General features: G+C 54.1%; 1 protein-coding gene across 7 annotated transcripts in view; it reads right to left on the reverse strand.

The window, feature by feature from the left end:
* Positions 1-2,808: 2,808 nt before the first annotated feature.
* Positions 2,809-15,450, reverse strand: part of Ttc7b (tetratricopeptide repeat domain 7B) — a 251,424-nt gene continuing 238,782 nt past the window's right edge. For 5 of the 7 annotated variants that reach the window (XM_023719658.1, XM_023719657.1, XM_023719656.1 and 2 more), the window contains one exon: positions 2,815-3,808. In XM_023719658.1, the coding sequence (XP_023575426.1) occupies positions 3,587-3,808 (222 nt within the window). In that variant the 3' untranslated portion in view covers positions 2,815-3,586. Of the gene's footprint in view, positions 3,809-15,450 lie in introns of all 7 variants that reach the window. The other 2 variants (XM_023719660.1, XM_004635133.1) reach the window with 1 other exon arrangement.

Below are 15,450 nucleotides of genomic sequence, written 5' to 3' on the forward strand. Positions count from 1 at the left end.
CACCATATCTTCCGTGTCAATGGGTGACACTCCGTCTTCCTGAAGCTCAACACTGGCCACCATCCCTGGCATTGCCCTTTCTGTCATGCCCTAGGGTGCACATCCTTTTGTCCTTAGAACATCTGCAACCCAACCACCCCTCACCACGTTTTTGGTCCCAAGTGCCACTCACCTGGATGACTGTGGGAGCCGCTGATGGTCCCATGTCACTGTGAGCTGGGAGGATTATGTGCTTCCCCTCTTTCCCCCCCAAGATCTCCTCATCCTAATTCCTGCAGCCTGGGACTAGGCCCCCTCATGCAGCCACAGAGGCCTTGCAGATACGGTTAGGGATAGGAATGTGAGGAGAGAAGTGACCCCGGATTGTCTCAGAGTAATCATACAGGCCCTTCTAGGATGGAGGCAAGCAGGTCAGAGGCAGAGGAGGATGGTGCGTGGCGCACAGCCATGAGCCACAGGGCGAGGCAGCTTTCAGAGGCTGCGAAAAGTGAGGAAATGGATCCGCTAGGCCTTGATTTAGACTTCTGGTTCTGTGTTCTTTCAAGTCACAAAGTTTGTGGAAACATCTTATGGTAGCCAGAGGAAACACATACCTTTCTCACAGCTCTTGAGGGCCTCTGGTCTCCTCTGCTTGCTCTGGCCTCCTTTACACCCTGGCTGAGCCTTTGCTCTATTTGTTCCTTCTTCCCAGGATGTCTGGCTTGCTCCGCCCAAATGTCACCTCACTGGAGACTTCTTAGCCACCTGCACCCATTTCTCTGGCCTGGTAGCCTGGTCATTCCCTCCACCCGCAGGCCAGCTTTATCAGTCCTCCTGCAGGTCACCACCTACTGGGTGGGCTCTGCGCCTGCGCGCTCCTCAAGATGGCGAACCCCCAGTGGGAGGTACTGCTTCACACACTGCTGCCCCACGGGTGTCTAATGAGTTTCTGGCATGTTGTGAGCACTCCTTGGATGGATGGATGAATGAATGAATGAACTTTGCAAAGGAGACCAGGACCAGGAAAGGGGAATGATTGGCATAGGTCAGGGCCACCATTGCTCCTGGAGCAAGGCATCTCCCACATCGTATGGGGGGACAATCCACCGCACTGGGCAGACTCAGTCCCCTTCAGAGGCCCATGTCATTCTGCCAGGGGCTCTGGGACCAGGGTTTTGTGCTCTCTGGGCTTCAGCATCTCAGCTGGGAGTGCATGGCTGAGTGAAGGGGGCGGCTTGGCAGGTTGGAGGACTAGGAAGAAGCCACGGCAGTGAGGGGCAGGCGGCCAAGCAGGACTGCTGGAAGCTGGACTCTGGCTCTGGGCAGGGGTGGAGCACCCAGGAGACCCAAGGAGGATGAGATCTGACGTGAATCTCCACAGAGGTGGCCAAGAAAGAGCAAGGAGGACCCAGTGGTGGGCTAATGGGAGCCTGAGAGGCTGGGCCCAAGGCGCTGGCATGAAGCGGGGAAAGGCAGAGATGAGAGGTGTGGTTTGGGTATAAAAGATGGCATTTTCAGGAAAGTGGAATCTGGGGTAGGATTGAGGCAGAAGACCGAGGAGCGTGGAAGGTTCTGGGCGGGCATGAGGGGCCATTCTTCCCGGTGGTGGAGCTGCACTGTATGTGCTGAACGGAACAGGGATGAGGCTGACTCACATGAGGAACAGAAAAGCCCCGGTCACCTTCAAGGGTGACCCTGTGACCCGTCTCTCTCCATCTCCTCCTCCTTTCCCAAGCTGGCACCATTCTGAGGCAGGTGGCCCTGGATGACTCCAGATCAGCATTCTCCCAGGACATTAAACCTAGCAGAAAGACTTTCTGCTAACACTCCCAGGAGGGGTTCTCATGGCCAACCTTGGGCCACATGCCCAAACCTCCAGCTGTTGCCAAGATGGGGGCTATGGCTGCCCTTGTAGGTAGACAGCAGGAGAGAGGAGATTCTCCCCAGGGAGATGACCATGACAGAGGGGATCAGGGACCTGGTCTTACAGTACACAGGGATCTGGGTGGCAGTCTGGCCAAAGCTGGACCCCTGAGTAAGGGGCAGGGGAGGGCCTCTGCCTGCCTGGTCTTGACACGAGTGGTCTTAACAAACATGCCTGTGCTGATCATAGGACTGAGTCTCCAGTCGCAGCCACAGACCCCCCCGGACCTTCCTACCAAGGTCTCACATTGCAAATCCATGGCAGGGTGGGTGCCAAGGTGGCTACTCTGGGTAATTATAGAAGTCTTCTTGGTTTCTAGTCTTGGTGTCCACTGTTGTTTGATTCAATCTTTAGCTCCCACATCTCTCTACCTTCCTTCCCCTCATGGTGCAGGAAGGCTGCTGTGGTTCTATCCTCAGCTTTGAGGTTTAAGTGAGCAGGGAAGAACGAGCACCTTTCTTGTAGCTAGGATTGGACTCTATCAGCCACTCGCTCATTCCTCAACCTCTACAGTCAGTGAGTACAGGGTGTTGATTGGGTGGGTGGGCCTGGCTCCAATCTCAAACCCCATCCAGACAACTTGGGTAGAGATGGGAAATTTTCAAGCTAACTTCTGGGCTGTTATTACAAAGAGGAATGGAGGCTGAGGACGCAGGAGGTTGTGCGTCTCCCATGAAGAGCGTCTTCAGCTCCGAGAGAGGCTTGGATGGAATTGAGAGCCTTCTGAGGCTTGCACAGGTGAGCTGCAGTGGAGCCAGACCCAGGCCTGAGGTCTTTCTCCACAGTTGCTTTTCTTGGGTAAGCTTGTCCACAGCTAGGTCTGGGCCCAGAGAGCTCCTACCTTAGGAAATGAACCATTGCTTTTTTTGGGTCTATCACCATTTACAAAACAGAGGAGCCACGGGTCCATTTAAAAATCATTTTTTAATTAATATCATCTTCCCATTTAGCCAAGTGTCTGTAATGTATAAGGAATGTCGGTAAATATTCCATTTGAAGCTTCTTTGTACATATTTCCATCGATAAATAAACTCTGAATTCACATAAAAAAGTTAAACTTAAATAACTCATATTTCCTTCTCTTGTAACAGGCATATATTGGTAAAATATAAATATTCTTGGACTCGGGCTTTGTTCTAAGTGAGGAGAACGGTAATTCATCACATAGTACAATTATTGACAATAACACCAAGAAATTGTCAGCTGGTGTCCTGGCCTGGACGAGTACTGAGGTGGGAACAGAAGATTCACATTTGGTTTCTGGGCCACCAGGGGCAGGAGCAGAGGTGGGGACACTGGACAGGACAGGTGCTTTCTTTAGAGCTCTGATAAAAATACGCTGCTCTGCCACCGAATGGGAACTTTGAATATATTCTTCTATATTTGCTAATTAGTCCCATAATCACAGTACTTCAGACCTGGATGTCAACTAGCCAAGCATGGTGCATAGTCCATTTTGAACAAGGCCAGTAGGTTCAGAAACTATCACTGGGTTGGTGACAAAACGAGGGAGATGCACAAGGAGGGGTGGTGACTCGCCCGCATGGGCTGTTGGGTTAGCCACTGTGGTCAGTTAACATTCACCCAGAGCCTCGGCTGGCAGATCAGACCCCTGGGGCACAGGGTGATCCCCGCAGACCAGGCCAGGGTCCCTGGCCGGCACGTGGTGGGGCAGGCGCCTGCTCAGAGCACGCGGGGGATGATGGTGAAGGGCACCGCGGGGCTGCTGGCCTCCAGCTCCAAGGCCGTCAGGAAGCACTCGGTGGCTGCCGCATCGTTGCCCTGTGCCTGGAGGACCTCGCCCAGCCCGTTCCAGACCTCGTGCGCTGTGGAGCTCACCTGCACAGCGTCGCGGAGGATCTTCTCTGCCAGGCTGTAGCGGCCCAGCTGGTGAAGGATCAGGGCCTGTCGGGGGCAGAAAGACAGACAGACTGTCATGCAGAGCCTCAGCAGCTCTGGGCACCCATATGTCCTGAGTTCTCGCTAAGCTCCTGGGAGGTGGGAATATTGCCTCCTTGGGCTGGACACAGTAAATTCTCAAGCAATTCCTGTGCTTAGGGGTCATGGCTAGACTAGTTTCTCGAAATACATGGAACTGCTGAAATTCAGACATTTTTCAATTGTAATAATGACACTTTCTTATAGCTCATCTGAAAATCCCCTGGAACGGACCAAGTGGAAGGCCATGGTCTATACTGACCCAGCACAACTAACCTGCCACGTGCCAGCTGACACCGCTAGCATGGTAGGACATTTGTCACCTTTCGCTTTGTCATGTGTGTCATTCCTACCATAACAGTCATCACAGATTCCTTTTTAATTTGGCCAGAGCCTTCTGCTCCGACCAGACCCCTGATCTCAATGTCCCCACCCTGCTTCAGGCCAGGAACAGCTGTCGCTGTATGCAGTTTCACTCAAGAGCTAGGGGTTGGACCTCAGACCTTTGATTGTAAATGTTTCCAACTTGCATGTCTCCAGAAGTGAGGTTTGTGTTTGCTCTTCCACACTCAACCTCCCCATGATGGGGAGAGGCCCTGAGGCCCAATCCAGTCTCTGTTTTTGTAAATCACAGAGATAAACATCTTTTCAGAGAATACCTTTTGTGTTCTTTTAGATCAGTGGATTTCCAATCCTTTTTTTTTTTTTTTTTTTTAATAGCTCTGGGTGTCTTTGGTAAAATGAAATCTTGTTCAGAAAATCCTTATGCTCTGTGTATAAAGAGACACACAGGAACTACACTCCAGTGGAGGGCAGAGGGGCAGGAGTCCAGGGTCCCCAGGGCTCCCCACGGTGGCCCCCCTGACAGCCATTTGGATGTGCTCCCTTTGGGCCCCTTTCCCTAAGTGGCTATTATTGGATAAGAAGATTAAGACTATCTAGGGTTCTCCAAGCAGGCTGCAAATTTATTAGCCAATGTTTGTGTCACTTGCCCCACCCACAGAGTTCAGAGCCTGTCTCCCTCACCTTCCCACACTGGTGCTCTATGGTTCCTCCCGTGGAAATCTTGGTTTCCTTCACTGAAGTTAACTATTTCCCATGCTTTTGGCTAGGACCTTCACAGCCCTGATATTCTTCCCATATATCATTTTTTTATCCTGCTCCTTGACTGTTGAATTTTCTTTGAGTCAAGGTTTTTAGTTTTTTTGATTAAACTGATTGGTGATTAATGATTTTTCTGGGTCACTTCAAGGGTTAGAAAGTTGCCCTTCAAAGATCTGACACTTGGGCATTTTCTGTATTGTGATTTGCCCAGTCGTAAGTAGATGACTACTTTACCTTAGCAGAGATGGATTTCTCCTACTGTGCTTGACCAAACTAGTGAATCCTGCACCCCGTCACCGTGTCGGGCACTGCCTTTGCTGCATAGTGAATTACGACAGGGAACAAGGGCCCTATATTATTTTCCAGTGAGCTGCAACACCCAACTTTGTACAAGCATTGTACTGTTTTAATTTCCATTATTCCTAATCACATTTCAACAGATAGGATTAGTCTTTCCTCTCTGCCCTTTGTTTTTATCTATTTCCTGGCAATCTTTCCCTGTACTGTTCTGGATGAATGCTAGAATCATCTGTCCATTCCCATTAGGAGTTGAATTGTATTTGCACTAGATGTCTAAGGGTTGTGGAGGAGCCCGGCATCTCTACGGTGCTCAGTCTTCCTACCTGGAAACATGACATGGCCTGCTGCTCATTCCGAGCCTTCCGGGAAAGCCCAGCTCTTCTTCAGGGGGTACACACACATGCCCACAACTGTACATTTCATTCATGGGCAAGGGACAGTGTATCTGCTCTCAGAAGCAGAGGCAGCCAGTGGAGTGGCATACACGTCCTGGAGAGCGGGTGGCAGCACCGCTGGGGTAGGGAGCAGTGTCCAGGCCCTGAGGGCTGCTTGGGCTGACCTCTCCCCAGGTCCTGTGGCCTTAGAGGTGCCAGGAAAGGCAGCCTGACTTCTGAAAGTCACCTGTACCCAAGATCACCTGAGAGGAGCTCCAGCCAAGTGGGACACTACCGAGGGGAGCTGTGCCCAGGCAGGTGTGAGTCCTGTGGGAACGCCTCCATTGGAGGTAGAGGACAGCCCCAGTTCTGGGAGGGAGAGTTCAGGGAGTCTGCACAGGTGAGAAGGGAGACACGGGGGCGGGGGGAAGAGCAGAAGGAGGAGCCAGGACACCACAGCCAGCCAGTCCCAGTCTGTGGTGGAGTTTCCTTCTAGCTCTGTCCTCTCATCCCCAAGGATAAGGGTGTGAGAACAAGGCAGACATCAGCCTGGGCCTGGCCTGCTACTAGGGTGGGTATTAACACCGCTATAGTTCTAATCACAAATGTGTTCCTAGTGTCTGTACCAGAGAGGACCGTCCTAACAGCATTTTACTCCTGGGGTCCCAAAGCCACTTCGCCGGGCATGGCCAGGACCCATATGCAGCAGTGCAGAAGACTGTTTCTCCCAGCTGGACACCTGTTAGGTATGTCTACTTCCACTTTGCAAGTGAATAAACTACCGCTCCCAGAGCCTCCTGTCCAAGTGGGCAGCTGGTTACTGCAGAACCCGTCGCTCCTATCTCCACGCTGGGCACATCTATCAGCACTGCCTTAGATCCAGGGCCAGAAAGGGTAAGTTCTAGTCCAAGGTCACAGGGTTAGTGAACACCAAACTGCAGCTGGCCTTCATCTGTCAGTGCCAAGGCGGCCTGTTCTGTTCACCATCCGTGCTGCCCTGTGGCTGTAGGAGGCAAGCCTGTGGCCGTGGTGGTGAGCTCTGTGGGAATCTCTCGCCTCAGTGCACTTGCGCAATAACCCAATTTCATCCCAGCAACAGCGAATGGGTATCTGCCGTGCTGTGTTTTCCTTCAGTTCTCCGACCACTAATTGCTGATTTTATTGCTCCTTCTCATGGTATGACTGGGAAATCGCTCCTCTCCCAGGCAGCTTTTCTCTGGTTCAAGTTGCTGCCTGCAAGCATCCTTCATATTTGCTTGTGGGTACTTTGCCCCTGCCTTTGGTGGCCCCCAGGCTGGTGGGCTGCTGTGGTTTGCAATAGCTGTTGGATCCTATTAGTCAGGAAGTGAGTCCGTGAGGTATGGTGGCCTGGTGGAGACTCCCCTGGCCCTGCTAGACTGTGGCAGGCACTGGCTGGATGCAGCCTGCTGTGGGGCTCCAGGGCGCAGGCAGGGGCATGTCTGCCCGCCATCTGCCACAGTGCTGGGCAGCTCCAAGCCTCTGCAGCTCCCATGTTCAAGGGCTCTTGTGCCCCCAGAGCTGGGCTCGTCTTCCTAAGGCAGGGACAGGCTGTGTTCCCAGGTGACCTTGAGTCTTCCTGAGCAATCTGTTTAGCAGAATTAATGCCTAAAGCTGGAGCTGCTCAGGGAGACAGCGCAGACTTGCCAGGGGCTGCCAGTGCAAGCTTGGCAGGAGGATGAAAAATAGGCCTCTCCCAAGTGCCCTGGTGAGCCCAGAGCGGCTCGGAAATCAGTCACACCACATGAGCAGCCAGGGCAAGCTCCAGCCGGGGCCTGAGCCGCTGCTCAGAGTCAGTGCTGCAAGAGGGTGGCCGCAGGTGGGCTGTCCACTGAGTGACACGTTGCCCAGGGCCCTGGGTACCACTGAGGTCTCTCTTTCCCTGCCCAGGCCTGGATGAGCTCTTGTGTACTTGTGTTGACATTTCTGCCAGCCCTGCAGGCCCTGCCCTCTGTCTTCTCCAGAGATCAGAGGCTTCACTCCAGGGGCCGCATTCAACTGTCCTCCTTGCCAGCTGGACCCAACCCTCTTGTGGTTCAGCCAGGCTGGCTGTCAGCCGATGCTGTGCTGAGCCTCCCTGACCTCCGGCCCAGTCACCTGGCCTTCCCTGCTGGAGCTCCAGTCCTCTGCCCCAAATCCTGGGCCCCCCATTCTCCCATGGGCAGCCCATCCAGAGGCTCGGAACTCCTGCTCCCAGCACTCCACCTGGCAGGAGGAAGACTCCAGGGATGGACATATTTCATGATCCTAGAGCCTACCACTCCTCACCTCCATACCAAACTCAACACAAAACTGAGTGATGGCCAGACGTGCTGGATACAGGTGGGGGTGACACAGGCCTGCTGTCAAAGCACGCAGATATCACTATGCCGGGTGCTGCCAGCTCCCCTCGGCAGGCAGGACCTGGACCCAGCCTTGCCCACCTTAAACAGCCGGCGCTACTGTGGGTTGTGTTTCACAGACATCACGGCCTGCCTGAGCCCTGCAGAGCGGCGATGCAAACCTGCGCTGTGTGTGTTTGTGCTGTCAGTGCCAGGCCTTTCACCCCACTTGGTGTTTCCGAGCCAGCAGCGAAGGGGAGTCACCAAGATGCTCCCTTGCTAGTCCCTTTCATCAGACACAAATGAAGACAGCTTCCCAGGCTTGTAATTATCCTAATCAGGTGTTTTGCACAAATATAATCTTGATGAGGCACCAAATTGGAAATCAGGGATCGAATTAAACCTGTTGTTCTAAATGAGGGAAAACGGACTTGGCTATTGAGGGCAATTTGCATCTTCCTCACTCTGGCCCTTTGTTTCTGTAATTGCTGCCCTAGCACTGAACACCTTGCTGTGCCCAGGGAACCCGCGTGTGTGGGAGGCGGCTTCTGGGCCAGGCCCTGGCTCTGAGAACACGAGCCAGCAGCAGGGTGGCCGGGCCTTTCTTACCATCAGAAGCTCGCAGAAAGAGTCCTCTCGGGAGACCCTGGACCTCTCCATGGTGCTCTGCCTAAGAGCAAAGTGGGCCACCTGCTGGGCCCTCTAGGGGACAAAACACAAGGAGAACACCATGTGTTCTCCCCAAAGGGAAGTGTCCTTCTTGAAGAAGCCACCTCTAAAGAGAAGGCAAGCACGGTGCCTCAGAAATCAAGCTGTGGGCAAAGGAATGGAGGTGCGGCTCTCCAGTGCTTTCCGTGCCAGAGCCCAGCCCATGCTGTTGGGGCCCCCCAGCTCGCCTTGGGCTTCTCCTAGCAGCAGTGAGCTGTCCCAGCCACACCCCGAAGGCTCAGGAAGTCTGTCAGGCTTGGGCCTGTAGCACTTGAGCTCTCTGGTCCCTCTTCTAGGTGAGAAACCTGAGGGATTCTGGTTGTCGGGGGTAGTGACAGCAGCAAAAGGACAGCTCTTTTCCCAGCTCTGTCTCCCTGCAGGAAGACAGCAGAGCTGGCCGGCCCTCAGCTGCGGCTGGAGATGGCCGTTGGGGGCTCAGCACCCAGGGGAGGGGCAAGGGTCACTGTGGCTGGCTGGTGTGTTGGACAACGGCTGGGTGCAGGGCAAAGGCTCAGGGCTCTAAGAGTACAGAGATTAGTGTGTGTGTGGATGGATGTGCTCTGGGCCTCAGGGGTTTTATCTGCAGGATGGGGAGACGCTGGCTCCCCACAGAGCTGTGCAGAGTGCATGAGGCAGGCTGCAAAGCACTCAGCAGAATGCTTCCCACCTCTGGCCCCTTGGTGCCACTGGGCTCTGCAGCCCACATCAGAACTACGGCCTTATCATTCCTGTGGATGGCCTGAGGGGCCAGGAGGCCCCCTGAGGCCAGCAGTTGGCTGACTCTCAAAGAACAGAACTTTGCTTTGTTTTTGTGCCCTCAGCACCTTGGGGGGAGATGGGAGGGGCCTCGTGTGGATGGTGGGTTGGGTGGATGGACAGCTGGGTCGTCTCACAGCAGGAGGGACAGGGAGGGACAGGGGAGTGGTTGGCCCTCCTGTCAGTGCTGCCCATTAATGCGTCCCAAAAGCTCTGGCCAGCAAGTTCAGAGCCTCCTATCCTCAGAGAAATCGGCAGAGCACTGTGAGGGAGGGAAGAGGGCCTGTTGAGCGCCCTAACTGGTGCCCCACACACTCAGGGCTGACAGATACTCAAGAAAATCCAGAGCACATCTATAGACCGGCTGCCTGAGATCTCTTGTAGATGCAGAAACAGGGCCAAAGAGGAAGACAGCTTTGTCCCAGGCCTCTGCCCCACTGGACTCAGGACAGAATGGGCTGCAAGTAGACCCTGGCCGGGCGGCAAGGCCATGGTGCCTGGCCTGAGGCAAGCGCCCAAGCCTGTGTCCACTGTGGTGGAGGTCCCCCACTGCCCCCAGCCTTTGTCCTGCCAAGAGCTATGTACGCAGAAAACAGCCCATTCTGGAAGCCTACAAGCACCAGGAGTGGCTCTGTAACTGTGGCACTCGAAGCTCACAGCGAGGTCTGGGAGTCTGCACACAAGCCTTAGAGGAGGACCCACAGTCACCACCTGCTCACCGCTCCTCTCTGGTATTTGCATTTTCCTGCCTGAGGACATGGTCTCTCAGAGGCAAGGAGGAGGTGTTTTTATAAATATGTTTTCAAATCAGAATATAAATAGGCAGCTTTACTTCAGTGTGCTCTGAGAAGACCACAGGAAACACCGGCTTTGAAAGAGTTTCTTTGGGGCAGCTGTGGAGCACAGAGCTAAGGCTGCCCTCGTCCTCCTACCTTCCCTCACCTCCCTCCCTCCCACTGCTGGAAAGGCCCTTTCTTCTCTGCCAAGGTCCCCAGCACACCCTATCTCCACCAGTGCCTTGAGGTGGCCCTGGAAGCAGCACGTGTGATGAGGAGGGCTGCCAGCTTCTCCGCAGGATCCCAGGGCCCTGGGGCGGCTGGGCCCAGGGGGCTCTGTACTGTGGTTCAGGTGTTTGTTTGGAAAGCTTAAGGAGCCACACTGGCTTCTAGGGGTCAAGTGTGCTCGTCCAGGCCAACCACACCAGCCTCAAAGGCCAGGGTCACCCTAAGGCGCCCCAGCAGCACCCCACAGCTCTGCCACCTGAGCCAGCCCTGGAGAAGGGTCCATCTTCCTCTCTGCAGGTCACAAGCACAGACAGGGACAGGTACAGTGCTTGTCTTCTAGTCTGGGCCATTTATACATTTTAACCCCATTCCCCCCAAAAGCCAGGTCTTGCCCTTCCTGAAAACCTGGGCCCCTCTGAGCTGCAGCAGAGCCTGGCACCCCCGCTTGTGCACAGCCCCTCTCCAGCAATGCGTGGTGCCAAAGCTGTCACTGGGGGCCTCCAGGGCCCCACCCTCCTCTAGGCCTTTGGTGGGGACAGAGTATTCCTGAACTCACTTAACTTTAGAAGAGCAAGGGCAGCTCCTGTCCTGCTCTGGGGTTGAGGGGCAGTGAGGAGGCAGCCGCCAAGACAAAGGGCAGAGGGGAAAGAAGACCTGCTGCCCTGGGGAGTGGGTCCTTCTGCCAAAGGACAGCTGGGGCAAGGAACAGGGATCTGGAGGCTGCACACACAGCCAAGCCCATTCCGCACAGGCTTCTGCCGCCCATGATGCTGTAGGCAAATCTCCCCGAGTCCCTGTGATGCTGACCCCCATCTCCCCAGGCTCCCTGCTCAGTGTCAGGATAAACACAAGGTCTGGCTCCTTTCCTCTGTCTCTTCCTATCAGAACATATGAACCCACAGGCTGAGCAGGGGTGTGGGCTACAGGAGCCAGAGGGGGCTGAGTGATGCTCCAGGGTGGGAAAGGTGGGTCCAGCAGCCAGCAGCTCCCCCTCGAGGCTCCTCCTCATCACTGCGAGCTGCACCCTCCATGGAGAGGGAAGACCCTGACTCCATCTTGGCCGGAGGAGCCAACACTTGTATGCTGAGGGTGGCTGATGGCTGTGGGAAGCTGCACTCTCACGGGGCCCCTTTTCCAGGTCAGTTGTTTTATTTGAAGAAATGTGCCTGCTGGGGACCAGGCCTTTCCAGCATGGCACTAATGCAGGAGGAAAGATCTCAACTCCTCAAAAATCTTTTGTTATTCTAAGCCGAAGCCCCACTAGCTATGAAAGAAGTCCTTGGGCGGGTGGAGGAGGGGCCTCAGCGCTCTCGCTGCTCTCTGGCCTGCAAGTGCCTGCTTCTGCCAGGGCAGTCTGTGTCTGTCTGTCTGTCTGTCCTCCTCCCTCAAGCTTTTATTTTGGGGGTGCTAGAAGTAAACCTAGGGCTGCATCTCCAGTCCTTTGAAAATTTTTCTACTTTGACACAGGATCTCCCTAAGTTGTCCAGGATGGGCTTGAACTTGCAGTCCCCTTGTGCACCCCTACATCCAGCCAGGGGAGCACTGTACTTCCTTACACTCTCCAGGTACAGGGAGCTCGCTACTTCCTTAACAGCCATTCAGGTACAGCTTGAACTGTGGTTTAAAAATGTAGAGCCCTGAGGAGCTCTTGTATCCAATCCTGTGCTCCTGCGATCGAGTCCTCTGAAGTCATGCGGGGAAATTCCCTTCCCTTTCACCCTTCCTTCAAGAAGAGAAGAAAGCTTCTATAATCTCATTCTCCTTCCCTCTCTCTGGGGCCTTACAGGAATAGTAAAACCAGACCTCTCACTCCCTCTACCACCTCTTTGAATCTGCTGCTTAATATGGTCCCTCGAAAGCCACTCAATGTGGTTTTAGACAAAGGCACCATAAGCCTCAAGAAGATAGGATCATAGCTTCTACATCTTTTTTTTAGGCACCTGACTGACAGGCTTCTGAGGAGCTGCTGTCTTCGGGATGGTTTGGGATACTCCAGAGGCACTTGCTCTGTCATGCCCAAGGCCCGTGACAGGCTGCCAAGCAGTGGCCACCACAGCAAGGGTGTAGGCAGTCTGGCCAGAAGTCCCAGGCCCGCCAGCCTCCAGGGGATTTCACACATGCTCTGAACTTCCTCTGGCCTAATTTCTTTGAAACTGGGTGCTCAGTATTGGTGCTGAGATATTGCAGGCTGTGGGGACTTTTGAGAAGATTATTTGGGGATGGGGGGCATTCCTTCAGGGGACGGACCACAGCCAAACTGTGGGCAGTGTCTGCACCGTGAAATCCCTCAGGTTGCTGTTCCCTGTAGCAGGTGTGGGTTGGGGGAGGGCAGAGCAGGGGCATCCTCAGAGCGCCAGCACCTCACCTTACTGCACTGGGTGGGGTGGGGAAGATGCCCTCAGCACCTGAGCGGGAACTGATTCTCACGCTTCCTCACTAACCAAATCCTCAGCTACTCAAGTCCCTTATATAAAATGGCATAGATCTGCCTCTCGCCCACACACATCTATATATACACACACATATATACATGCAATTTAAAAAACCCACGGGGTCTCACTATGCAGTTTGCCACATAGTTTCGAACTCACTATTTAGCCCAGGTTGGCCTCAAACTTCAGCCATTCTTCTGCCTCAGCCCCTCAGGTGCTAGGATTATAAGCATTGCCACCAGCTGGCTTTTTCCTTATACTCAATCATCTGTAGGCTGCTTTTTTTTCTCTTATGTGAGACTTCTTTCTTTTTTGTTTGAGACAGGGCCTCACTGTGAAGTTCAGCGTGGTCCTGAACTCACTTTGCAGGCCACGCAGGCCTTGAAGCAATCCTCCTGCCTCAGCCTCAAGTTCTGGGATCGCAGGTATGCGCCACCATGCCCCCCTGACTGCTTATAAACTTGATGTAACGGAATTGCTAATTAAATAGTTGCTATGTTGTATTACTTAGGAAATGACGCAAAAGGTCTGCATGTTTCGTACCGGTGTGGGTTCCTCCAAAGGCTTTTGGCCCACAGTTGGGTGAGTCTGCAGATGTGGGACCTGCAGATACAGAGGCTGACTTTCCTCTGCCCTGGTCCCTGAAGTGAGATGTGGAACAGGTATCTGGGCTCCTAGGCGGGGACTCTCTTCACTATGCTTCAAGCTGCTTTGAGCTCTTTCTTCCTTTCCACAATATACACAGAGCACCGTGGGTGTCTCAGCCCTGAAGTGCCAGCTCATGCTGCATGCTGGGGCCCCTGGCACAGGTGGTCATGTGAGCCATGCAGAGTGCGCAGGCTCAGAGCTCGAGGGTGGGTTTGCTGCCCCAGAGGAAGGCACCCCGAGCGGGCAGGGTGCATCCTTCACGTATGTTGTGCTGGCCTGTGCCCAGTGGCGAGAGGCCTGAGGAGCCATGAAGAGATAGCTGAGCCTCCTGTTCTTTTGCAAAACAAGCAAAAAGGGAAGGCTGAAGTTCAAGGTAAGGGAGGAGATAGCTTATGGCCACACAGTAGTAGAGAAAGGACTATAACCCCAAGCCACTCCCACGCTTCCGCCTCTTAAAAGCTGTTCCCACACCCAGAGCCTGGTCGCCTCTTAAAAGCTGTTCCCACACCCAGCGCCTGGTGGGAGCAGGTGCATCTTGGTTACCACACCTGAATGGTGAGAGGCAGGCTCGGAGCTCTCGGGGATGATGAAATATTTAGAGTCAAATTCTCAATCCAAAGCCAGTGCTCCAACCCAAGGACCTCAGTGACCAGTCATCTGACCCCACCTCCAGCCCTGCACCTAGAATACGACATCCCTTGCCCTTGGGAATTAATGGTGTGGTGATTTTGCTGCTCAGGAAAAAGGGATGGAGAAATGACTTTAATAACAGCAGGGTGACAGTTCCTCCACATCAGGGTTTCTGAGTTCCTTGCTGACTAGTGCTGTAAAGAAAAAGGGAGATGCCTGTTTTTTCTCTGACAACTGCACCCAGGCAGGCTGAGAGCTGGAGAGGAGTCACTTAGGGACCAGGTGCCAGAGCACCTGGGTGCCTGGGATGGCTGCAGGCCAGGTGGAGAGGCCAGGTGTGGAGGTGTGGGGAGTCCCAGAGCAGGAGAGTGCCACACTGCTGCAGCCCAAGGCTTGATACTTACAGCACCTCAGAGACCACACCCACCAGACTGACAAGGCGTCAGGCCAGCAATGTCCACACTATGTGAGCAGTCAATGAGCGGAAGGCCAGGCCCACCCCGAGCTGCTCAGGCTGAAGGGAGACAAGAAGAGCCCCACGGTCCCACGAGATGCGGGGTTGCTAAGCACCCTCACCGTCCTGGATCCTGAGGCAGTTCGTGGCCATTTTCCAAACCCAGTCTCCACCCTTCCCTCCCCAACTGCCACTTTAATCAGGGGCTTGCTGTAATGGTGTGGACTGATGTCACCACCAGTCTCACCAGAGGGCACGACTTGGTTCTGATGCCATGAGACTGGCTGCACCCCAGCTGAAGTGCCCTCTGGGAGTTGGCATGGCTGTCCTTGCTGGTACTTTTCCATTGGCAGTGGGCAAGAGATTCCTGTTGACTTATTTATACAGTTCCCTGGTTGACTTATTTATTTATTTTTATCTACCTTCTTCAACAACACGTTTGGGGGAAAATAACAGTGCAGGCAGCCTGGAAGTCATACGCTTCCCCTGCTTCCCCTTGGCCACACAGTGGAAAGTTTGGCACTAATTACCCCCTGGAGGTCCTGTCCGCCCTCAGGGAGGTGATGCTCTGTGTGTTAGGAAGGTGGCATGCCACCCAGGCAGTGGACCCTGGCGAAGGAGGGCAGGTATCTGGGAAGCTTTTTACTTTTTTAAGTATTTATTGATTTGCTACAGGGTCTTGCTATACAGCTTGAACTCATAGTGATCCTTCTGTCTCAGCCTCCCCAGTGCTGGGATTATGGGCGTGTGCTGCCATGCCTGGTTTCAGTGGCCAGCATGATACGTGGTACCAGGGATGGAACCCAGATCTTTGCACTTGCCAGGCAGGTATCTGGGAAGCTTTGAGCCCACCTTGCCCA

Source organism: Octodon degus, unplaced genomic scaffold, assembly GCF_000260255.1.
Source record: "Octodon degus isolate 3935 unplaced genomic scaffold, OctDeg1.0 scaffold00070, whole genome shotgun sequence".
NCBI classification, from domain to species: domain Eukaryota; kingdom Metazoa; phylum Chordata; class Mammalia; order Rodentia; family Octodontidae; genus Octodon; species Octodon degus.